Source organism: Carassius auratus, unplaced genomic scaffold (assembly GCF_003368295.1).
Source record: "Carassius auratus strain Wakin unplaced genomic scaffold, ASM336829v1 scaf_tig00216955, whole genome shotgun sequence".
In the NCBI taxonomy this organism is placed as follows: domain Eukaryota; kingdom Metazoa; phylum Chordata; class Actinopteri; order Cypriniformes; family Cyprinidae; genus Carassius; species Carassius auratus.
This window is the reverse complement of record NW_020528814.1, coordinates 1-26,897: the sequence shown is the minus strand read 5'-3', so window position 1 is coordinate 26,897 and position 26,897 is coordinate 1. Positions and strand designations below refer to the sequence as shown.

Sequence of the window (26,897 nt, the reverse complement as noted above, 5' to 3'; positions counted from 1 at the left end):
TAAGTCGTTGCCGAGATACAGCCTTACGACTGTTTTTGTAAGCACTACATAAAATTTGTTAGAGCGTTTATCGAAAACGGTTTGACGAATCAATTTGATTTGCATAACTTTTGGTCAGCACTGCCTGAGGATGATATGGTTTAATTTTCGTGTGAATCGGACAAACCGTCTAGGACGAGTTCGAAAAAGTAGGTTTTTAAAGAAATTCTAAATGGCGGTCATATTTCTATGACGGAAATGACTTCGTAGGGTGCAATCGAATCGGCATGAGCTCAGAAATCAGAGGAAAAAAGAATTTCGTTGATTGGCCTTAGGGTTAAAAAGTTATTAACAAAATTAAAGTGAAATTTTGGACAGTTGGTGGCGCTAGAGGGATTGACTTAGACACACCAAAATTGGTGTACTTAATGTTGGCACTGTCCTCTATCAGAATGTCAAACCATTACAACTTTCCCGCATTCGGTTCTATGGGCTGCCATAGACGCCCAGTCGGAAGAATAATAATAATAATAATAATAAGAACGCCAACAAAAACAAGAGGGTCCTACGCACCTTCGGTGCTTGGCCCCTAATAATAATAAGAACGCCAACAAAAACAAGAGGGTCCTACGCACCTTCGGTGCTTGGCCCCTAATAATAATAATAATAATAAGAACCGGAACAAAAACAATAGGTGCCTCGCACCTTCGGTGCTTGGCCCCTAATAATAATAAGAACGCCAACAAAAACAAGAGGGTCCTACGCACCTTCGGTGCTTGGCCCCTAATAATAATAAGAACGCCAACAAAAACAATAGGTGCCTCGCACCTTCGGTGCTTGGCCCCTAATAATAACGCCAACGATTACAATAGGTGCCTACGCACCTTCGGTGCTTGGCCCCTAATAATAATAAGAACGCCAACAAAAACAATAGGGTCCTACGCACCTTCGGTGCTTGGCCCCTAATAAATATAGCTGCAAGCAGCAATTACGGGGCCAAGCACTCCAACGGCAAATGTAGGAGCTAAGCATGGCATGGAGCATCACACCAAATACATTAATGAGCAATGACAGCAATTTTAGGATTATTGTAATTGAAATGGCAAAATAAAAATCATAATACCACCTCTATTAGCATGATTACTTGGCTTATCAAGTTTGACCAATAGTCGGCACTGTTATAAAATCAATTTGGTGTACTCTGTGTGACTTTTCAATGACACACACAAAGTTTGGTGTTAATTTGCCAAAGCATTCCAGACATAAAGCCTCAAGTGTCATTTTCTCATTGTGCCTCAACTTTGTCACTGTGGTATGCAAAAACGGTTTTGTCTATCGACACAAAATCCATAACTTTGTGTCAGCACAGTCTGAAGATCATCTGATTCAATTTTGGTGAAAATTTGACTAACGGTCTAGGAGAAGTTCGAAAAAGTAGTTTTTCAACATAAATCAAAATGGCGGACCGGAAGTTCAGCTTACTATGGCATATTTGTTATCTATGTTGTCGGCATAAGCCAGGGAATATTTTGAGACCAGTTTCGTTGCAATAGGCTAATGCATTAAAAAGTTATTAGCATTTTTAAAAGTGTAATTACTCATGGTTAATAAATGGTTTATTACTCTTGACCAATAGGTGGTGCTGTTACCAAATGTATGTGGCATAGTCAGTGTGAGGTGGCGATGACACATACAAAGTTTGGTGCAAATATGTCAAAGGGGTGCAGAGATATAGCCTCAAATGAATTTTGGCACCCTTCCAGCAAATTCGTTGATGCGCTAAATGAGAAACGTTTCGTATATCGACATGAAATCCATAACTTTTTGCCAGCATGGTCTGAAGATGATTCATGTCAAATTTGGTGAAAATGGTCTAGGAGGAGTTCGAAAAAGTAGATTTACAACATTTTGGCATAATTGATATCAATGTTTTTGGTGTGATTCAAAGAATATAGGGAGACCATTTTCATTTCAGTAGTCTAATTTATTCAAAGTTATTAGCATTTTTTTAGAAATGTTACTATAACTCCTGACCACTAGGTGGCGCATCGACTAAACAATGCAGGTAGTCTCAGGTCATGGTTTTTATGACACACACACACACCGTTTGGTTTCAATATGCTAAACCTTTGTGGAGATATAGCCTCACATCCATTTTTACATGGTTTTCGTATAATTCTGTTGTGGATTATTCGAGAAGGGTGGTAAAATCAACTTGAATTTCATAAGTTATTGCCAACATGGCCTGAAGGCAGTCTGAGAAGATTTTGGATTTTCGGCCTACACCCCTACTGACAAAAGTCAGAAAATGCAAATTTCAAAACTTTATTATAATATAACGACATAAATACTGATAAGCATAGACAGCAATAAGTAGTAAATAAATTGTGATGATAAATAAATCTTGTAGGTATTTTATGAGTGAATCTGTTAAAGTAGCCTATTGAAGAGATCAGACATGAACTACTCCCACAACTATGCTTAAAGTTAAAATTTTCTAATATAACAAAGAGAAATATGAGCATTATGCAATGGTTAGACTAATCTATCTTTTTTTTTAATTTATTTGTATATGTAAGCCAGCTATGGAGCTAGTTAGTCTAATTAAAATACCCATATCTTTCATTTCAGCTTTGTGCATATGTACAGTGGAAAATGACATACTTAAACTTAATTATTTAATTTTATGAATTCTAGATTATAGTCTTTGTCATGGTCTTTTTAAAATAATATTTAGCCAGTTTTTGGTGAATTAAAAGCAAGCAGTATGTAACTGTTATTGAAACAACATTACAGAAGCTTAAATTTATTTTAAATAAAATAAAGTAAAATTAAATAAGCAGTTAAGTCAAGGAAACATTCCATGGTGTCAGCGTTGGCAGGTAAGATGTTTTAAAAAGTCTATTTCAAAATACTAAAAACATTACAAGCTAATTCATTAACTTGATATTTTTATCTCTACCGTATTTTCCGGACTATAAGTCGCAGTTTTTTAATAGTTTGGCTGGTCCTGCGACTTATTTATCAAAATTAATTTAACATGAACCGAGAGAAGTGAACCAAGAGAAAACATTACCGTCTACAGCCGCGAGAGGGCGCTCTATGCTGCTCAGTGCTCTTGTAGTCTACCACTGAAAGCAAGGAGCGCCCTCTAGCGGATATGTTGTCAAAGCTTATGATTTTTTGTTGATGTCAATTTTATTTTATTTTCTTATAATTTTAATTAGTCTGATGATGATTAGTAGCCTACTAACTTTATCAGAACTGTCAGAAATGATGTTGCTTAATATATGGGTGTAGAACTGCACGGTGGTCTTAAGAGTGCGGCACTTCTGACCCAAAAACAAACAAACAAACAAAAAAACAACAGAACACTTTAACAGCCAATTATATTTACAGCAGGGGAGACTGGACTGACTTCTTACACTTTAGTGTTAATCATTTAACTCAGGCAGTTACATTTATGTTAAGAATATAGTCCCTGGAGAATAGGTTTTATCAGCTGGCAATGTTCAATACACATTTGAGAGTGTCTCATTTTAAATTCTGTAGCCTGAATTTCACTCCACAAGGTTGGTCAGGAATTTTCATTTCTTTCATCATGTGGAACAAGGAGATATAAATATATTTGGTTTAACTTCTGTAGATACATATACATTAAGTGTGTTATCTCTGTTATTCTGTCATATTCTCTGATACACCTTACAAAAGTTGTTTAAGTTATTGGCTATGTTGTTTTGAGAAAGACAATATACTGTTATAGTGTTTAAATATTATTATACTTGTGAGACCAAAAATTTTCAGCTGTAGTGTATATAATTTTATGGCTTTAATGTTACAGACACCAAAGTAGTCAGAGACAGTGGATTTGATATGTAGTTTGTTTCTATATTTTTTGTAGATGATAAGACTGATCAAGTTTTGAATGAAAAGATCATTATAAATAGTTATGAAAAATTAAAGATTTTCCCATAGATTTGCATTGGCTGAGAAAAAAGTTCTATGGGACGACTGCAGTCCACTAGAGGGAGCCACAGTATAAGAAATGGTGCAACTTCCCTCATTTACTTTCGTTTTCATATAGATAAATGTAAACATAATTGCTTAATTTTCTTTTATGCTGCCAAGCAAGGCTAATATATTTGATCATGACCATGTCAGGTAATGAATATCTGATTTTTAGAGAGGCCAGTGTGAAACACGTTCTGTAAAGGTATTTTTGGTGCAGAACAACTGATCGTCCGTGACGGTAGAATGTGCATTTGTAGAGATTAGTCACATGTGTACCAATAAATTTGAAGTCACAGACAAAAGTTGTAGATATTTTTTCCTGTTCCACAAACATAATATAATAGTTACAGCTTCTCGAATCCTTCACTGCAGGTGCACAAATTATATTTTATAAATAACAAATCAAACTCGTAAACATATTCACACACCGGCATCAAAAATGTGAATTCACGGACGAATTTTGCACATCTGAAAATCATTTATTGCAATTATTGCAATGACATTTGCAGACCGTAGAATATTTTGTTATATACATTTTTCTATTATGTCTTTTCTAGCACAAACAGAAGTGCATAACCACAACGACGTGAATCTGCTGCTACGAGATTCAAAGCTGTTTTTCACGTGCAAATTTCGCGGGCGCTCTTGAGTTTTGGCCAATCAGACGAGCTATACTATCCGATTTTTGTTACTTAATGTTTGTGAATCATATCATTGTGGATCGTATTTTGGAGCTGTTTGTGATTAACGTTACATCAACTGGTAAGTTATAACTTAGCCCACATGACAGTTAAATTAATCAGAGAATATTATAATTCTACACTGCCTGTTTATCACAGGATAAGTCAGACATATGTTGCATAACAACGAGCTAACGTTAAAATAGTAAAGAAAACCGAGTAAATAAAAACCCTTGTTATGTAGAACTTTTATATTTTATTTCCAGGTTGTGGTCATCTGTCATGTCATCTGTAAAGGAGGTGTATCGGAGTCTTTTCTTGTGATTACCATCGTAGCGGTGCTAACAACAGGTGAAGCTGCCATTAACTACTATATTAGCCAGAGTTAGCCACTGACTGCTAGTCTTAACTAACTCACAGAACGGGACTAGCAATATATAAATGTAGCAATATTGGTTAACAAATATGATAAATGTTGTTTATTTTATTATAAACTCTTATATTGTTCTATGGTAGTTTTATTCTGACCATTAACTATAAAATGCTGTAGTGACTGTTACAGGAGATTTCTCCCAGCAGAAACACAGGTGCTGATTATGAGGAGCTCATCATATTTTTTTTTTTTTTAGTTTGTGATTTGGATCATGTTATCTGCAATACATTCCAGTCATAGCCTTTACTTGTGATTGCAATCATAATAGTGATTACATCAACATGTAAGTTAGCCAAAGTAAACTAGTTAAAAGATTGTTATTATTATTATTATTAATTGTTATGCATGGCTTGGGAATCAGTTCCATTATTTCAGCAATATAGCAGTTTGATCTACATAAATGCTTTGTAAGCAATATAGCTTTAATGATTTGTGATGGATTATAAACTAACTGCACTTTCCTTGTAGGTGCATTCAGATAGTATATAGTGTATTTAACAATCTCAAAGCACATACAGCACAAAGACAGTTGGGGCAAATTGTTTAATCTTGGTTGAATCTATCTATCTATCTATCTATCTATCTATATATATATATATATATATATATATATATATATATATATATATATATATATATATGTATGTATGTATAATATGTTGTATAATCATATGAATATGTATAAGAACAGTTTTAATGTATTATAATATTTATTTATTTGTGGTTATAGGTTTTAAGAGTGCGATGATTTAAAACACACAATGAAGTTGTTGCATCCACTTAAGTAACAATTAATTACATTTCTCAGTTATAATGTATTATAAGTTATTATTATATCTTGTCATGTTAGTTATGTTATTTTAAATAAATCAGACAAAATTCACTTGGTCCACTAAAAGACAAAATGACTATAAGTAAGTTTGTGAGTATGTAAATATTCTACCTACACTTACCTGAAGTTAAGCATAATAATAGTCTAATGGAGTTAGTTGCTATGTAGTTGTAAAGTTGCTTATAGTCAACACAATATAAGATAGGGCTCCTGAAATCTGGACCTCGAAATCCACTTTCCTGCAGAGTTTAGCTCTAACCCTAATCAAACACACTTGAGCATGCTAATCAATGCCAGTTAATGTCTTTGGAATCATTAAAAAAAATCACAGACAGATGACTTTGATCAGGGTTGGAGCTAAACTCTGCAGTGCATTGGACCTCCAGGACAAGATTTGAGGAAGGGGGCTATAAGAGGACCATCAAAATAAAATGTAACCTAATATATAATTAAATGTAGTATATTTAATATGATATTCATTGTGTGTTATAAACAAAACATACTCTTAAAGTTATGACCAGAAATATCTAAGTATTATAATGTATTTTAATTGTTTGTTATAATTACACATGAGATGATATAACATATGATAAGGGTTTTTATAATGCATTATGCATTCATTATAATGCCTTAAGAATACCATTATAATCTAGTATAAATATGGGCTTTATAGAAAATGTTATTGAATGTTTTTAATGTCTTGTGCTTGCAGGTTCATTCCGAAAATCAACCCTTGTGCCTCCAAATGCCATTCAAAGTTACAGATCAGGTGGAATTAAGGAAAAGGTGCAAAGAAAAAGCGTCGGCCTGAATCTTGTCATGGTGTTTCTTATGAGAGAGCTTACCAGCTTTGCCACAATTACTCAAATTTAAAAAAAACTATATATATATATATATATATATATATATATTTTTTTTTTTTTTTTTTTTTTTTTTTTTTTTACTGTATTGTATTTCTGTAAAGCCTGTTCTGGGATAGTGATGATTCCCTTTTTCAGCTAGTGCATGCTAGAGGTCAATACTTGTCATTTGTATTTTTAAAAAGAAAATTTTCAAAAAAAAATTTGGGGGTGGGGGGTTAAATAAAATATGGTTTACAGTGCTGTGTTGCAATTGGATTGTTTTATACAGGTAAAAATGCAAATAAACTGAACAGTACTAACACTGACAATACAGTAATAATACTTTAAATGAAAATACAGTAATAATACATTTATGTACTGTAACATTTTCAGCAATCTGATTAGAGTGTAGCTTATCAGTTGGCACCTGAATGAATGGGAAGAAAAATAAAATAATAAAAAAGTTTGTGAGTATTTATTTTTATTACATCCCTGACTATCATGCTGTACATTTGTTAATAATTCAGATATATTCAATCATCTTGTTTATGACACTAATAACAATCTGTAAATATATATATGTAGGCTATAGGCTATATATATATTATAGATTCTCTTTGTGAGGTGAAGCAGGGATGGATAAAACTGGTCCTGGAGGGCCACAATCCTACAGTTTAGCTTTAACGCTAATCAAGCAGTCCTCTACAAGCATTGTCATTAGGATTACTAAAATATACTAAAATGTGTTTTGCACAAAGACTGTAAGGTTTTGCACCACTGCAGTAATAGTAGCGAAACATGAGAGTGTACGAGTTTATTGATTTGTTATTCAAAAAAATTATTTGTGCACCAGTAGTGAAGGATTCGATAAGGTGTAATGATTGTGTTGTGTTTGTGGAAAAGGAAAAAAAATCTACACGTTTGTAAGTTTTGTCTGTGTCACAGACGCTCAGTTGTTTTGCACCAAAAATCCTTTCATATAATTAACATGTTTCATGTAGGTCATCAAATTTGTTTTTAGTGTTTTGTTTTTTATACGTTTAACAGTAGTCAGCAGCGGACCTAGTTGAAAACCCGCGAGTGGGGTATCTGATATGTTGGCCAGCTTTATAATTCATTTTATGAAGACGATTTAATTAATTTCACTAATAAATTTTACATTTTGCCTTAGAATTAATTATTAAAAATAATCTACTTCTATGTATGAGTCTTCAACTTAAATTACGGAAGTCTTAAAAATGAAATTGCATGTATTAGTCAGAAAAAAATGTAATTACTAAATATATAAGCACATCTTACCAGGTCATACTACATTTATTTTGATGTATTTATTTTTACAAAAAACTGTACAATATTGAAGTAGCTATTTCTTAAATAATTTACTACAGTTAAATAAGCAGACAAAAAAAAACATAGCTACTGGTTATTTGCTATGACACTTGTGTACTGTTATTGTTCTCATTTGTAAGTCGCTTTGAATAAAGCGTCTGCTAAATGATTCAGTGTAAATGTAATGGGATAAGTTAAAAAAAGAAAATTTTACTGAACATAAATCTTTCAGCAACTCGGACTGTGAGCTGAAAGAGGTGCAGATCTGCGACGGAACGGGGGAGATAAAGCTGACGTTGTGGGACACCTTCTTCAACGCTGCCGAGGCCGGCGTCTCTTACGCCTTCAAGAACCTGTCTACGAGAGAGCGAGACGGGTGCCTTTGCCTCTGTACTGGTCCGTCCAGCAGTATCGAGCAGATCGCGGACTTGGAGGTGGCGGAGGGAGCAGCCAGCGGGGAAGATGAAAAATCAACGGCGCTTTTCAGCGCCACAATAAAGGGCATAGAAGTCAGGATACAACGTCGGTGTTCCGCCTGCCACTTCAAGCAGAAGGAGTTCGTGGAGAAGTCGAAGACGCACAGGTGCGAGGGCTGCAGGATGAAGCAACATTCGCTGTCTTTCTCCGCCAGCTTTGGCGGTAAAGCCACGGTCTCCACTGCGAGCGGCGATGAAACGGTGCAGCTATCCAGCTCGGCGCTCTCCACCTACCTGCGCGACGCCGGCCTCAGCAGCATGTCCAACGACGCAGACGCAGAGGCGATCGAGGATCATTTCTTGCAGTCTCCGCCAGTTGACCTCAAAGTTAACGTGGACGGTTTCCTACTGTCCATCCAGCCAGCAGAGGCCGGGCGGGCTGTCGGCGCGGAAGATCAGTGGGACACCGATGCAGACGAAGGCCAGGCACAGCCAGCGGAGCAAGGTGGTTCAGTTGCTTGAAGACCGTTCAGATTTCTGTTCCGTTAAAATAGATATATGGTTTGTCAAATGCTTTTATGTTCAGAAAACTGTTTATTTGTTCTTATTTAATTTCCACGTTCTCTAATTGCCTGTAATTAAGTGTTCAATAAATGTTTCCTTTTTCATCGAGTTCTTCTTGTATTGTCTACTTATATTCAGTGTGAAAAAAATTTATTTAAAAAAAAAAAGAAAAAAAGGAGAGTAATATATTAGCCTACTAAATATGATGTAGAATGACAATAAAAAGGAAAAACCACGATCAATGTCATTTGCTATCATATTGATTACATAAAGGGAATTTAAGCAGTCTTTTACTAGGAAATGCAAGTCCATTTTTAAAGTCAGTTATAGCCTATAATTTAACTTAAAGTGAGTCGAATCAGTAGGCCTATGCTTAAGTAATATTAAAGCATCTTCTGGACGACTAAGTATTTCAACCCAAAACAAATAATTTCTTTACGCAGGCTATTCCGTTTCTCCAAAACAACTTTGCAACTGCAAAAACACAAAGCGTGGAAAAAATTTTTATAAAACCGGTGTCATTTCGGTACTATCACTGAGAGTGTCCTATGTAAAAACATGTATTGCATATGTATATGAATTGTTATATAGGTACACAGAGTAAAGTTGATGTGAATGCAGAACACATTGTATTCTGTTTCTGTAACAAAAATTAATTTAACAAATCACTGTATTTTTAATTAACCTGAACTTACAGATCGATTAAAGCCACTGAACCAGCAGACTAAACTTTACCTCTGGACATGCAAGTTATTACAAAATTGTCTTGGACCGACTGTCTTTCAGTTGAAATAATTTTAAAAAATAGTTTTTTTTTTTTTTTTTAAACGTATTATTTTAAGCTATGTGCTTATGAAAATGCAAGTGAAAAAAGAAACGAATTAGCAACGGGTTTTTAGAAATATTTTATGCAGATATTATAATGTTCAGTCGGCTATTACATAATAATCTAGGCCTATTTGTGCTTACAAGCTTTAAGAGAATAAGTATTGTTAAAATAAGAAGGAAATGTGGCAATTTAACGATTCATTTGATTGGACTGAAAATACAGTTTTAAGATGAGACGCTCGGACAGACTTTAGGTTATGCATGAAGGCTGAATTCTGTTCATTTTTCGTGAGTTTATCAGGAACCGCGTGAGTAATTGCAGTATCAGCTGTATTTTCTCAATTTATTTATTACTTGATTTATTTCTGCATGATAGTACAGTAGAAGGCTTGAAGGCGAACGGGTTCATTTGTAGTGAAGCGTTATCAACAGCTTGGAATGATGGAAACGGTTAAGCTGGCCCCTCCCACTGAAAGCGATAGGACGGCACTCCTCAGTCCCCGATTAATTTGCATATCAGGGCTATAAATAGTCCAAGTTCTGCCGGCGCCCTTGTCTGAGAAAGCCAATTCGGAGTCCCAGGAAGAGGTCGAGTCTGCATCAGGTCGTGTCCGGTTAAGGAAGGATGTCCAGTCCTGCTAAAGTGCGAAAAGAGGGTGAAGACGCAGTGGAGGGATTCGTCTTTGACGTATCGCCCAGAAAGCTGTCTAAAAGCAGTTCTGCGTTCTTCACCGCCGTCCTTCAGAGCGCCAGGCAGGAGTACCACAGAGTGGTCGTTTTCGCCATGGAAAAGCAAGCCCTCTTCGTTCAAGCGGAAAAGAACGGCAACCCGGTGCGGCTGCGGAACGTCAGGCGAAGCTTGAGTAAGATATGACTGTTTATCCAGACCAGACTCACTCACTTGCATTCTGGCTCACTGATGAGTCGGCCGTGGGAGCTCGGTTTTAATTAAACGTGTTTGCTTGTTCTCCAGGCTTCTCTGATCCAGACGGCTTTGACGTACTGTGCTCTCGTGGGACCAGCGTAGAGGTGACCAGGCTGCCTTTTCTGCGGTGCGCGCCACCAAGCTGCAAAAAGATGACTGTAGCGGAGGTGAAGGCCCTAGGTCCGAGGCAGAAGGTGCGAGTCCCAGAGCTGACGTCTCAGAGCCATATTATCTCGCTCTCTTCGTGGTCAAAACGGAAAGCCAACTAATGTCGTGTTTGTGCTTTCTTTAGGTGAAGGAGGTCCGTGCAAAGGTTGCGTTGCAGGGCTCTGTGAGCAGAGTGGTCACGGTCAGCAACTCGGACTGTGAGCTGAAAGAGGTGACGATCTGCGACGGAACGGGGGAGATAAAGCTGACGTTGTGGGACACCTTCGTCAATGCTGCTGAGGCCGGCGTCTCTTACGCCTTCAAGAACCTGTCTACGAGAGAGCGAGACGGGTGCCTTTGCCTCTGTACTGGTCCGTCCAGCAGTATCGAGCAGATCGCGGACTTGGAGGTGGCGGAGGGAGCAGCCAGCGGGGAAGATGAAAAATCAACGGCGCTTTTCAGCGCCACAATAAAGGGCATAGAAGTCACGATACAACGCCGGTGTTCCGCCTGCCACTTCAAGCAGAAGGAGTTCGTGGAGAAGTCGAAGACGCACAGGTGCGAGGGCTGCAGGATGAAGCAACATGCGCTGTCTTTCTCCGCCAGCTTTGGCGGTAAAGCCACGGTCTCCACTGCGAGCGGCGATGAAACGGTGCAGCTATCCAGCTCGGCGCTCTCCACCTACCTGCGCGACGCCGGCCTCAGCAGCATGTCAAACGACGCAGAGGCGATCGAGGATCATTTTTTGCAGTCTCCGCCAGTTGACCTCAAAGTTAACGTGGACGGTTTCCTCCTGTCCATCCAGCCAGCAGAGGCCGGGCGGGCTGTCGGCGCGGAAGATCAGTGGGACACCGATGCAGACGAAGGCCAGGCACAGCCAGCGGAGCAAGGTGGTTCAGTTGCTTGAAGACCGTTCAGATTTCTGTTCCGTTAAAATAGATATATGGTTTGTCAAATGCTTTTATGTTCAGAAAACTGGTTATTTGTTCTTATTTAATTTCCACGTTCTCTAATTGCCTGTAATTAAGTGTTCAATAAATGTTTCCTTTTTCATCGAATCCTTTTTGTACTGTCTACTTATTTGATTGAAATCAAGGATTTCACATAGATTATTTAAGAAATATATTCTACTAAATATGGTATGTAATGTCAAGGTGATAAAAATAGAAAATCAATACGTGCTTACATATTGACTTGTATGAAAGTAATTTTTATGTATAACTAATAAATTTACGTCAGTTTAAGTCTATTAACTTAAAGTGAGTCGAATAGGCAGTATATATGATGAATTAATATCGTTTAGACGTAGGTTTTTGTGATGAAATTATTAAAAATCATTTTAATGAAATGAAAATAGCCTATCATGTTGTAAGCTCAGGCGGTTTCAACTAGGTCCGCTGCAAGGCCGAGGAGTCAGTGCTAGTAGCAATTACATTTCAGGTCCGTTTTCTCTTCAATCTTCACATTTTTGTAGTTTCCGTTGCAATGTTGTTTCGTAGAAATGTAATATACAAAGAAATCATTTTTATTCAGTCGAAATAGGTATAGGTTATACGCTGGGAAAGAGCTTAGGCTGATTTTGTCTTTTTTTTTTTTTTGGCAAGGTTATTGCATAAGTTAGGTTTTATGTTTATTTTTTTCTTCCTTTTTTGTACTAGCTAAAGCAAGCAGCTTAATTAACAGCTTGGCATTGCCGAAATGTGCTTGCTGTCTGGTCCGCCTGAAACGATGCACAGCCAGAGAAGCAGTTAACGGAGCAAGGCGATGCAGAGAGAGCAGTCGACTAGTCCCGCGATGGTTTAGTGGTTTGAATAATTTTCCTCTCACTTCAGATTAATTAAGAAGACAATTGTGTGCCAAAGGTATTTTTGTTGCAGTAGCTATAATAGCTGATTTTTTTATGTCTTTACTTCAATTTTCAGGATTGTGGTCAATAATTGTTTCATGGGCCATTTCTATTGTTTGCTTATTTTACAGAAAAAAAAAAAAAAAAAACCTTGAGCAACAGGCAACGGGATGATGTGTCTACTTTATAACACGTCTAAATTCAGCAGTTTCGTGTTCTCTAAGATTTTAGTCGATTTTTAAATCCTTTACTATCATTTAATATGGAATGATTAGTACCGAGAATTACATTATGCATAAGTAATCTTAACGCAAAAACAGTAGTAAAGTTCAAAAGTACATATGTTGTACACGTCTTTTGTCTGTCATTTAGTTTGTGTTATAATGTAATTTTACAGATTTATAATAATCTGTAAAATGTTTACATTGAAAACACTTTGGATTATTGTCTGCGTGTGCAAATCGAGTTCTGCTTTTTTCTTTACCTTCTTCATAAGGTAAATCAGTTGCAAATTATTACAAACGTGTAAAATTACATGAAAATAAACAAAATGTCAGACAAATTTTTTTTTGTAGCCCATACAACATAGGCATATATAGGCTACTTTTGAACTTCACTTTGGTTTTTACCTTAAAAAACTTATAAATAAGCCAATTGTCTATATAAATCATTCCATTTTAAATTATGTATTAAACAAACTTAAAAAAACAAATTAAATCTTAGAGAACACGAAACTGCTAAAATTTGAAGTCTTGTACTAATATAAAAGTAGCTTATAGCCTGCATCATCCCTTTGCTTGTCGATCAAGGTTTTATTTGTATTTATTTATTTTTTATTTTTATACACACTAGGGGTATACCATTTCTTTAATCGTTTATTTTAGTAAAATAAGCAGACAATATAAATAGAATTAGGCTTATGAAATATTTATTGACCATCGCTACATTTTACAGAAATGAAGAAAACTGAAGTTAAAGCAGAAAAAAATATAAAATATACATATTGATGTGGCAATATGTTGCGGTAAGTATAATTATGAATTCATTGTTAAGTGTGTTAATATGATAAACTTTGCTATAGGCTATAGTCCTGTGCAAGCAGGATTAATATGTATTGATTACTATAACCACTAGGGGAGCTGTAACGTGCTTGCAGACAACACGTGTCTCATTAGCAGGAAGCCATTTTGCTCCTATCTCGAAACGGTAAGAAACGTGTCTTCTTGTTTGGTCTACATAATCTTATTAATCTGTTTTTATTACTTATCATTCATAATATTGCTGATATAGTTTTAAGTATTTTGTATGTCAGACAATATGTTTGTATGGTTATTTTTGGCAAATGAGTGTGTTAAGGTGTTTATTAGTGAGTGAGGCCTGCGTTCACTCGTCCTGCCTTCACTCGTCCTGCCTTCATTGTAAACCTTAACAAAAAGTATGGAAATACTCATAATAGTAGGCCCATATGACGATTGATGTATATTTTACATGTTGCTAGATTAAATTAAAGGGTTTGGCGAGAAACACATGTAATTTAGGCTATTATTTATTATCTTTATTGGTTTCTTGAACAGAGCATTCCTTAAAGGTCTCTATGGGTGAATTATTATTTTTTTAAATGTTTTCTGAGGTGCACTAATATTGTTAGTATGATTTTTATATTTAAAATTTAGAAATAAAATGGATTTTTATAGCTTGATATAAGCCCTCTGGCTTGAATGCTCTGTTTGAAGGGGCGTGTACGTCTGCTGTGAGACTCAGAGTACACGACAACTGTTGTGATTGGCTGACATCTTTGCATTCGAAATGCGTATTACGAAAAGCGTATGTGGAACCCCTCTCAATTTTTTTGACTATTACAGCTGTCAAGGTTAACGAATTGTGGAAGCATTGGTTATAGCATTAGTTTTGAGATCTTTTCCCATCACATGAAAGGCTGCAGTTATGAGCATTGAGTAGATAAGTCTGTTTATCACATGAATCCAGTGATTTCGTCATTGCAAATCGTTTTCTCTCACAAAAATGCTTTCACCACAATTAACAGCAAACACAATATCGACGTGAATACAGTAAGAGCTTCGTTGTGCAGTATGACAGCGTCATTCATTACAACGGCAGTTCGGGCAAGTATGCAGATACACTTGCCATGTGTGATTGACAACTCTGAACAAAATAAAGGGACAGTTCTTTGACCGCTCTCTGTAGTTAAATCAAAATTTAAATAAAAGATTTGTTTCATGTTAGTAAGAGAAACAAAGTGAAGTTGACCGTTTCACTGGCTTGATTCACTGATGCATAAACAGTATTAAGCAATTTGGAAAGAAAGTCTGTGTGAACTTGAATAATTAATAACACATCAGAAATTAATTAACTGTTAATTAATTAATGAGTTCTGAACACTCACAGTGTTACTCACTGTTTCTGGCGGTGCTGTCGAATCCATATCGCAAAAGTCTGTTTGTTAAGCCTGTGCTGACATTGCGACTGAATTAAATGTAAAAAAATAAAATAATACTAAACTGAATACATTTTCTCAATTCTGGAGGCGGGCAAAGCAGAGAAAGGGGAGATAACCTTTCCCCTCATGACAACATAACGGGAAGATTCCAGATCGGTGCGTCTGAGCTCTCATTTTCTCAAAGACAGAGCAGGACACCCAGGGCTTGGTTTACACCTATCAAAATTACTAGCCACTGGGGGACCATAGACCCATAAAGTGAAATTTTCATGTCATGGGATGGGACCTTTAACCAGGGGTGTCGGACTGGGGGTAAAAGCAGTACTGATTACCAGGGCCCCAATGTACACATGTACACATTTCCATTGCCAGCACTTAGTGTCCGATACCTTAAAGGGATAGTTCACCCAAAAATGAAAATTCTATCATCGTTTACTCCCCCTCAAGTTGTTCCAAACCTGTATGAGTTTCTTTGTTCTGTTGAACACAAAGGAAGATATTTGGAAGAATGACAGAATCAAACAGATCTCGGTCCCCATTGACTTGCATAGTAGGAAAAAATATATATTATGTTAGTCATTGGGGACCGCGATCTGTTTGGTTACAAACATTCTTCCAAATATCTTCCTTTGTGTTTAGCAGAACAAAGAAACTCATACAGGTTTGGAAGAACTTGAGGGTGAGTAAACAATGATAGAATTTTGAACTATCCCTTTAAAGACATTGCTATTGCTAAATTGCTATGCCATTGCTACACTTTCTATGCTATGACTGCTCCACAGACTTCTTGTTGTAAATTTTGCTCACATACACACAAACCTGGAAACCCCTTAATGATTGAAATTTTTATAATAATTTAGTAAAGAGTAATCAATATTTTGTGAACTGAATGTAATGTTTTTCCCTGTGTTTTCAGAAGACTCTCAGAACTCATCTAAGGTAAGTCATATTGAACCATGATTTCTCATTGTGAAAATATAGGCAATACAAGAAGCTCATTGTAAAGGTTACCTTGGATCCTTTTAAAGTCTTAAAGTATTCAATAACATATGTAACAGTTAAGGTTAGGAAAAGTCTCAAATAGTCTTATTTTTAATGAAGAGGGGACTAAAATTATACATGACACTTTTGTAAATGTAATAATGTAATTTTTGTTTGAATGATTTGTGATGTAAGCTACTTTTGTCATTTTGCATGTCATTTATTCATCTTTACTGACTGAATTTTTTTATTAAATTAATTAGTTTAATGATTCAGTAACCCATTGAGAAAGTTGGTCATTTGCTTCTCTCCCTGAATGAATCAGCCATTGGTTGAATGGATGACTTGCTGATTAAATGTCTTGCCTCCACCTGCTGGCATTTTTTGTGTACAAATGTTAAAATAAGAAATTGAATTTTTTAATTTCATATACATTTCCTATTTAAATATTTAAAAAAATTAGTAGCATATAATGCACTATAAATATATTAAGCTACTTCTTATGCTACTTCTGTGTGACCTCTGTATCTGTGTAAAGTTGGATTTTGTTAATGATTTCATTTTATTGGCAACAGTCCTGTATGGCGTTATTGTATTTGAATTTCATTTAAATTTTAGAATTTTTTGTCAGTGATGTATAGGGTAAATCTAATAGGATTAGAAATATTGGCAAACATTGCCATTTGAAATGGTTCATTTCTGTCACTGTTTTGAACTGACCACAGCATAGAATATTTAAAAAATGTATGTCTTTTTGAGTCAGCTGTCCTCAACAGGCATAAACCAGCACAAAAAGACCCTATAAAATATCATCTTACTTTCAAAAAAAACTTCAGTTATTGGAATAATTTGTCAGTATTGCAAACTTGCTAATGTTCAGTATTAATTTATTTAATTTATTAATAAACAGTTGCTTAATGGTTTAGGTGAAGGTAAACTGTTGAGAAAGAAAATGGATGTGTAACAGTATATTGTTCCACAGTAGTTTGTCACTGCTTTCTGTCATGAATATTAATAAAATAAAATAAACACACTTGATTTAACACCGATCTGTTAGATTTAATTTAAATAGTGGAAATTATACACTGTTGTTTTAAATATTTTGATTATTCAGTTTCAGGCTTACCTGTAAAAAATTATAAAGCACTGTTTTTCATTTTTATCTTTTTTTCTATTATATTTTTATTTTTTAAATTTGTTTTCTGTGATGATTTAGTTAACTACAAAATAACTCCAATCATAAATAGGTCTATTTGGAAAAAAAATATTATTAAAGTAATTTATCACAATATCCATTGAAGAAAAACAAAAAATATAGCAATGTGAGTTTTTTTTTCCAATATTGTGCAGCCCTAGTATGAATGTTATATAGAAAAAATTTCAGACTAGTGAGTAAAATAAAGTGTAGTAATGCACTGTACTAAACTGTTTGGTGTCTCTGTCTTTTTTGTAATTTCAGATGCCACGTGGAAAGGGTTTCCGCAGGTCCCAGGCGGCCAAGAGGAGGAATGCTGAGCGTTACACGCTCGGTTCCTTCATGGATGTCATTGAGGTTATGCCTCCTTTAAAACAAAAGGCTGCTCCCCACAGCTCTGACAAACAGAGCCATGAGAACGCTGACAGAGAGAATGCCGACAGAGAGAACGCTCACAGAGAAAACTGTTTGAATTGCCGTAAGGCTCCTGAAAATGTTCCAAACTCTATCACAAATGTTCCAAAGTCTGCTACAAGTGTTGCCAAAAGTGTTCCAAAGTCTACCAAAAGTGTTCCAAAGTCTGCCACAAGTGTTACTAAAAGTGTTCCAAAGTCTGCCACAAGTGTTACTAAAAGTGTTCCAAAGTCTGCCACAAGTGTTACTAAAAGTGTTCCAAAGTCTGCCACAAGTGTTACTAAAAGTGTTCCAGAGTCTGCCACAAGTGTTCCAGTGTCTAGCAAAAGCTGGAGTGATGTTACCAGAGCTTCACTTGTCAATAACTCTGGTTATTTTCCACAGAAAGTCATATGTGGTTCTTTCCATCAGGGTGATGCGCGATTTGGTTCGAACAGAAACCGTCAGTGTGCAGTGAACAGTATCACAGCAGTCATGACGAGTGTGCTGAAGGATGTGCTGACGTGGACAACAGAGGACCTGAATGCTGTTCTGTTGCATGGAGATGAGCTGTATACATCAATGACACTGCAGGGGCAGATCCACGATCGAACAGGGCTGGGTCATATTTCTGTTGCAGAAATGCCAAGACTGCACACACTTGATAACACAACATTCTCAATAAAGCATGGAGAATCTTTCTGTGGTGTTATTGGTGTTGATGTCTATGATGAATCATTGCGAGATGTGTCTATGTCTATAGAAGAAGCACTTCAAAGGGCTCTGCTTCAGTATGATGCATGTTTGTTAAACATTAAACATTACATTTGTGCAGTCATAAAGGCAGGGACAGTATTTGCTCTAGTGGATCCCCATTCACGTAATGGTAAAGGTTTACCTGAGCCTTATGGAAGAAGCATAATACTTTACTGTGATGACATATACATGTTGTTTAATCATGTTAGTAGCCTTGCCTTGTCACTGAATGCCCAGGGAACACATTTTGAAGTGACCTCTGTGAAAGCAACAGTAATTGGTAAGACCACAACTATCGAGGCAAGTTCTAAGTCTGGTCAAGAAGGCAGGGGCAAATATGTTTCACATGCAACCACCGAGATGGAAAGTAAGTGTATCGGACGGTGTGGTAAACGCACTCGTAAAGATAAAGTAGCAAGTCTTACACATGTTTCATCTACAAGCTCGGAGCACAGTAAGTGTATCAAAGATCACGATCAACACACACTTGTAAACAAACAAATCAGTGTTTGCACATTGGATCAGACATGCCTGGATTCACGTAAGAAAAACAGTCATTTGAAAACTGAGCCAAAACTTGCATATGTGAGCAAGCTGCATGATCATTTATTCATCGCTGATGATGTAATCGGAGGTACAGTAGGCACTGTGTTGAATTTCCAGCCTATAATGTCTGCCGATCAGGACGCTAATTTATCAATGAATGATGACGTAATTATTGAAGAGACTGTAGGCACTAAGTTCACTTTTCAGCCTTTAATGTCTGTGGATCAGGACGCTAATTTATCAATGAATGATGACGTAATTATTGGAGAGACAGTACGTAGGCCTGCTGAGCGCAGTTTCGAAGCTGTAACATTTGCTGAGCAGGACGCTCATTTATCAATAGATGATGACATCATTTTTGGAGATACAGTAGGTACTGAGTTCAGCTTCCAACCTTTAATGTCTGCAGATCAGGATGCTTTGTGTACACGTTTACGACTGACTAATGAAAGCATTGGTGTTGAAGGCACACATTTTGGTTCTTTAGGAGTACCATGCAAAACAATATCTATTAAATCGGATGGTAATTGCATGTTTAGATCAATAGCACACTCAGTATGTGGCAATCAAGAGAAACACCTGATAATTAGACGTGCAGTTGTGAAACATCTTGAAGCTAACAGTTCTAAATTTGAGAGATATTTAAGAGAAGAGTATAGATCAATGAAAGATTATTTGACACAGTCTAAAATGAATTTTTCTGGAACGTGGGGCAGTCATGTGGAATTATTTTGTGCAGCTGACCTTTTAAAAATAAATGTAATGACTTTTAATGATAAGAGATGGAATTTACACGTCCCTACTGAACAGGTTTTTACAGATAATGCAATCTATTTGAAGCACTGCAATGGAAATCACTATGAAGTTGTTACTTGTGTTAAACATAAAAATCAAGAAAATGTATGTTCAAAAGCATGTAACATTGAAGTGGATGATCAGAGCACAAGTCGCAATTTGCGAAAAAGGAAATTAAATGACACAGAAGAGTATTCTAAAAGTAAAAGAGAACGTCAGAGATACCACAGCGACTCCAATTTCAGACAGAAAAAAACTGAGAACATTAGAACGAAATACTGTGAAGACAGTGATTACAGGCAGAAAAAGATTCAGGACATCAGAAAGAAATACGGTGAAGACAGTGATTACAGGCAGAAAAAGATTCAGGACATCAGAAAGAAATACGGTGAAGACAGTGATTACAGGCAGAAAAAGATTCAGGACATCAGAAAGAAATACGGTGAAGACAGTGATTACAGGCAGAAAAAGATTCAGGACATCAGAAAGAAATACGGTGAAGACAGTGATTACAGGCAGAAAAAGATTGAGAACATCAGAACGAAATACTGTGAAGACAGTGAATATAGGCAGAAAAAGATTGAGAACATCAGAAAGAAATACGGTGAAGACAGTGATTTCAAGGAGAAAAAATTGGAAAATCTTAGAGATAAATATAAGAGCAATATCAATGTACAACAGTCAAAACGTGAAAGATCAAAGGATAAATATCACGGAAACCCGAACTTTAAAGCAAGTGTATGTGAATATTCAAAGAATAAATACAGCAAAAACCCCACCTTTAAAGCAAGCGTACGTGAATACTCTAAAAATAAATATCATGACAATGAAAATTTCAGAATGAGTATAATACAAAAAAGAGCTGAAAGTTCTGCAAAACAGAAGGACAGACAGAAAGATATCGATTTTACTATTAATCAGTTTCATCAAGAAGTCAGTACAGGTCCAGAATTTGTTTGCAGTGTTTGTCATCGTTTATTGTTCAGAAAACAAGTTATTGAATGTAAAAGAGATTGCTATAAAATCAGAGGTCAGCAAATTACAGATTTGGCTGAAAGATGTATTACAGAAAAGTATTTACACATATGCAATACTGAATGTGAAAATAGATGCAAGTTATCAGGTAATTCAGCTTGTAAATTGTGGATTTGCTATACATGTCATCGTAAAATTCTGGGTGGAAAATTGCCTGAAGAGAGTATTGCCAACAACATGCATCTGGTGGACATTCCAAAAGAACTAAAAGGTCTAAACTCATTGGAGGAACATCTTATTGCCCGCAATATTCCTTTTATGAAGTTGCTTTGTCTTCCACGTGGAAAACAGAAAGGCTGTCATGGCCCAGTCGTCACCGTTCCTGTTAATACTGCAGTTGTCTCAAATATTCTTCCACGTAATGAATGTGATGATCACATGATAAAAATAAAACTGAAACGGAAATTAACATATAAAGGCCATTATGAATATAAATATGTCAGCACTGATCGTGTCAGACATGCATTGTCTTATTTGATGAGACATAACAAGTGGTATAATGATGTGGAGTTTAATGAGCAGTGGATAAACTCTTTGAATGCAGCTGATGAAGTTGAAAATTGTGATGATGATTTTGAAATGGAGGAACAAGATGTAACAGACAAAAATGAAGATGAGAAAGTAGTTCAAGATGATCCAGAAGAAGACATAACATATATTAAAGAACAAAGTGGTCTTTTGTCAGATACATCGCTGCAACCTGTTGATCTGGGTTCAGAGATAATAGATCAACATTTTCATGATGTGCTGAATGTAGCACCAGCTGAAGGTAACAGTCCTATTAGACTGCTATCCGATAAATCCAATGAGGCAAAGTGTTTCCCTGTTCTCTATCCTATTGGTGGCCCGACATTCCATGATGAAAGACCAGAAAAAATCACATTGTCAAGATACCTGAATGCAAGATTACTAAATGCAGATGGACGTTTTGCACAGAGCACAGACTTCATTTTTTATGCACAATATTTATCAGAACTTGATCAAATTGTATCCAATGTCTCAATTGCACTTAGGAAAGGCTCTGAGAAAAATTGCTTAAAAGTAACAGCAGATATGCTAACAAACTCTGATTCCTTGAAAAGAATATTAAATTATGATGAAGGATATAAGTTCTTAAGACCGGTAAGAGGGACACCTCCCTATTGGATGTCTACGCAAAAAGATCTGTTTGCCCTAATTAGACAACTAGGCATACCTACTTTTTTTGCATCTTTTAGTTCTGCTGATCTGAGATGGCCTGAAATGATGAACACTATTATTAAGCAAGAGGGGAAACAAATAAATGTCGATGAGCTTGACTGGTCTGAAAAATGTGGACTCATAAGACGAAATCCTGTCACTGCAGCAAGGATGTTTGATCACAGATGGCATTGTTTTCTAAAAAATGTCATAATGTCTCCAGCAAAGCCTATCGGCGAGATAAAAGACTACTTTTATCGTGTTGAATTTCAACAACGTGGTTCTCCTCATGTTCACTGTCTGTTTTGGGTGGAAGATGCTCCGAAGCTCAATGATCATGATGCAGACAATGATGCTCTGGTTGCTGACTTTATTGACACGTACATCACTTGTGAGACACCACCAGAAAATGACACTGTACTTTACGAGACAGTGAACAGTGTCCAGAAGCACAGTACAAGACATTCAAAAACATGTCGTAAGAAAAATACAGTTTGTAGATTTAATTTTCCAAGACCGCCATCTAGTCGGACCTTCATTACAAGAGAAACCAATGCAGATGAGTTAAAAGGCAATGGTGAAGATACAACAGCAAATGCAATCATAAAGAAAGTGAAAACCGCTTTAAACTCTGATGTGAATTTTGATTCGGTTGATGCCTTTTTTTCATCTATTGGGATTAATCAAACTATGTTTGAAAAAGCATACAACGAATGTTCCAAAAAGAAAAGTATTGTCTTAAAAAGAAATCCAAAAGATGTTTGGGTAAATCAGTATAACAGAGATTTAATGCGTGCTTGGCAAGGCAATATGGATATTCAGTATGTTACAGATGCTTTTTCTGTAGTGGTCTACATACTAAGTTACATTACAAAAGCAGAACAAGAAATGGGACTCCTGCTTCAACGTGCACAAAATGAAGCGATGAATGGAAATCTTGAAGTTAAAGAATCATTAAAACAGTTGGGAAGTATCTATCTTCACAACAGAGAAATTTCAGCTCAAGAGGCAGTGTACAGACTGACAGGCATGCATTTGAAGGAATGTTCCCGTAAAGTACAATTTATTCCAATAGGACAAAACCCTGTAAAGATGAGTTTGCCTTTGCATATACTCCAAAACAAAATGGAAAATGACCAGTCTGATGATGAAAGCTATTTGTGGATGACAAGTGTCACTGACAGGTACAAGAACAGACCAGAGAAAGAACCTCTGGAAAATCTATGTCTTGCCAGTTTTTGTTCGGAATACAGAGTTCTGACAAAATCAGAGGTTTCCTCACAAAAAAAAACAGCAGAAAATGAATTAATTAAACTCAATAACAATAACGGTCATGTAAAACGGAGGACACGGACTGAACCTGCAGTAGTGAGGTATCCAAGATTTTCTCCCACAAAAGATCCAGAAAAATATTATCATTCATTATTGCAGCTTTTCTTTCCACATTATGATGACTCTGATCTGAAGCCTAGCAAGTATGACACATATGAGGAGTTTTACAACAGCGGTGTCATAAAAATGGGTTCTGAAGTGAAACAAGTCAAACTGATTGTTGATGGCAACAGAGCATTGTTTGAAAAGGAAAGTGACAAAATAGACAGAGCTAAACAGCTTTTGGAACAGGATATTGATTTGGAAGATGCTTGGGCCCAGATTTGCCCTGAAACCGAAAAACAGCGTGATGAATGCATCGAACTGATGAAGGATAAACTATTGCTCGATGAAGATGACAGTCAAGAACTTATTCCAGATCTTACAGCAAACCCTCAAACTGTGTGTACCATTGAAACAAACCACACTACAATGCCTAGAGAGGAGGCACTGCATTTACTAAGGTCATTAAACAAGGAACAATCTGCTGTGTTCTACAAAGTACGGAAATGGTGTTTACAGAAATTACTAGGACAAAACCCAGAACCATTTCGATTATTTCTTACTGGTGGAGCAGGTACAGGAAAAAGTCATCTAATTAAAGCAATACAATATGAATCTTGCAGACTATTATCTCAACTTTCTGAGAATCCTGATGACATTACTGTACTTTTGACAGCTTCAACCGGAGTTGCTAGCTTTGGCATTGGAGGAGGAACTATACATAATAAACTTTCAATTGGTGCAAATGCGAGACTGCCATATCAGCCTCTTAGCGATGACAAAATAAACTCGTTGCGTACAAAATTGGGTACTTTGCAAATTTTGATTATTGATGAAGTGTCCATGGTTGACCATCGTCTTTTGTCATACATTCATGGAAGGTTGCGACAAATAAAACAAACTGGTGACTACTCTCTCTTTGGGAAAGTCAGTATTCTTTGTGTTGGGGATTTCTATCAACTTCCTCCCGTAAAAGGAACCGCTCTCTATGCTGATACAAAGGGAGTGAACCTATGGGAAAAGAACTTTGAACTTGCTGAATTAACTAAAGTTGTTCGACAACAAGATTCAAGTTTTGCTGAAATGTTAAATCGGCTCAGAGTACATAAGAAAAATGAATGTCTTACCACCAATGACATTGGTATGTTAAAAAAATGTGAATCAGGAGATAAGTGTAATGATATTCACATATTTGCTACAAATGCTGAAGTTGATAAATATAACATTGGAAAGGCTACATGAATGTTGCCCAGAGGCAATTAGTATAAACGCTCAAGATTACGTCAAAAATTCAAAAACTGGACGAATGGAACGTAAAGTTGGATTTCATGCAAAAGTTTTCAACTCATCTTTGTCTAAATGTGTTTCCCTGGGTATTGGAGCAAGAGTTATGCTGAAAAAAAATATTGAGGTTGCTGATGGTCTTGTCAATGGAGCGTTTGGCACAGTTGTCCACATAAGTGAAAGTCAAAACAATGATAATGATTTCCCATCAGCTATACACGTGGAGTTTGATGATCCAAATGTCGGTAAAATTCAGAGATCTAAAACATGCCATAGATTTTCCCAGAATTCAACAGTAATTGAAGTACAAGAAGATCAAGTCACAAATGATGGTGGTATAAGGCGTCAGTTTCCTCTCAGATTGGCATGGGCATGCACAGTTCATAAAGTGCAAGGACTCACAGTAGACAGAGCTGTTGTATCACTTAAGAAAATCTTTACAGCAGGGCAAGCATATGTTGCATTGAGCAGAGTAAGATCTCTCAGTGGCTTAATAATTGAGGACTTTAAAGACTCTGCCATATTTTGTAATGACAAAATTGAGTTGGCTATGAAAGATATGCCAAAATTGTCTATGGAAAAGGACAGTTTCACTGAATCACTTGGTAGATTCAAATTAGCATTGCTTAATGTACCAAAGTCTGAAAGCTCATTTTCAGGATGTTCTTGCACATACAGTTTTAATGGATGCTGATTGTATTTGTTTGACAGAAACCTGGCTAAATGCTGATGGACAAAGCACAAGAACCACAAATACCAGAATTTGTGTTTCAAGCACAATCCAAGAGCTAACTGTTATGACAATTAGTACAGCTCTTTATACTGAATTAAAACATCAGAGAGGGGGTGGAGTTGGGTTGTATTGTTCTGAGAAAATTGAGTGTAATATTTTTACTCCTGAGTACTGGAACTTAGAATGTTTATATTTTATAGTTCCACATGTCAATTTGACTGCTGCACTTTTGTATAGGCCCAATACATATAAATTGACATGTTTCGACAGCAGCTATTACATGTCATTGAAGAGATAGAAAAGCATCCAGGACAGAAAAATGATAATGGGAGACTTTAATGAAGACATAGTTACTTCATCTACAGTTATGAAATTAATGGAACAACATGGATACAATCAACATGGTTACAAATACAACACACAGAAAAAGGGAACCTTGAATGAGTTCTATGTTATACAAAAAGATATAGTTAGGCATAAGTGTCCAATGTGTGGCAAACTTACTATAGTTGTTCAATTCATGGGCCAATACTCGGATGTTCACTGTTGTGATCTAATAATGAATGAGGTAAATGTGTAAAGCTCCGCACTGCGCAGTGGGGGGGGGGGGGGGATGGGTTAGGGTAGGCAAGACATGAAAAGGAGCGGCTCCCTAGGGCTGGGTAGGGTACTAGGATACTGGGCTTGGCTGACACAAGGGGTTGAATTTGGTACAGGATTTAAATTTTTTTAAGTTTGCAGTCTTTAGCAACTTTGAAAATCAATTTAATTATGATTCAAGCAAACCTTTAATTTTTCAACTTCCTCCTCAAGTTGGAAAAGGTAATTTGCGCTCACATGTTGTGTTCCTTGGATGTACTAGCCATTTTTCAAGCTCCCTCTATAGAATCAAACCATAATTCCATGTTATACATGGTCACCATGTTAGGCATGTAAAGTACTACTTAACTGTTTGCTACAAATATACACCTGCTACTTATGACTTGTTTTGTGCTCCAGGGTCACAAATATGTTTGTTTTTAGCTGTACCAATCAACCCCATAATTCATAGACACAGGAATGGATTTTGAGTACAACATATTGTCAATTTAACACTTTTTATTTTGTTGTTAAACCAGTACAATGGATAATTTTGCTATGTCATTTTTTTTTAATTTCCATTCCATTCATAGCAGTAAATGGCAAAAAAAATATTTGTATTTTTTTTTTCACAAATATGTTTGTTTTTAGCTGTTTTTTCAACCCCAATTCAATACACAGGAATGGATTTTGAGTACAACATAGTGTCAATTTAACACTTTTTATTTTGTTGTTAAACCAGTACAATGGATATTTT

At 36.2% G+C, this 26,897-nt stretch overlaps 1 protein-coding gene and 1 long non-coding RNA gene across 2 annotated transcripts; both read left to right on the top strand.

Moving 5' to 3' along the window:
- The first annotated feature begins 4,652 nt into the window (after positions 1-4,652).
- On the top strand, positions 4,653-5,284 carry LOC113099531 (uncharacterized). The gene is made up of 3 exons (XR_003289476.1): positions 4,653-4,752; positions 4,937-5,021; positions 5,233-5,284. It is a non-coding gene; the product is annotated as an uncharacterized LOC113099531 (long non-coding RNA).
- An 8,691-nt stretch (positions 5,285-13,975) lies between these two features.
- LOC113099530 (uncharacterized) lies at positions 13,976-25,433 on the top strand (the record flags this gene model as incomplete). The annotated part of the gene is given in 6 exon segments (XM_026264398.1): positions 13,976-14,038; positions 16,207-16,229; positions 17,731-18,745; positions 20,075-20,644; positions 21,536-24,768; positions 24,770-25,433. Coding segments are annotated over 4 exon segments (5,482 nt in total), but the record flags the coding sequence as incomplete, so codon positions are not given.
- Positions 25,434-26,897: the final 1,464 nt, after the last annotated feature.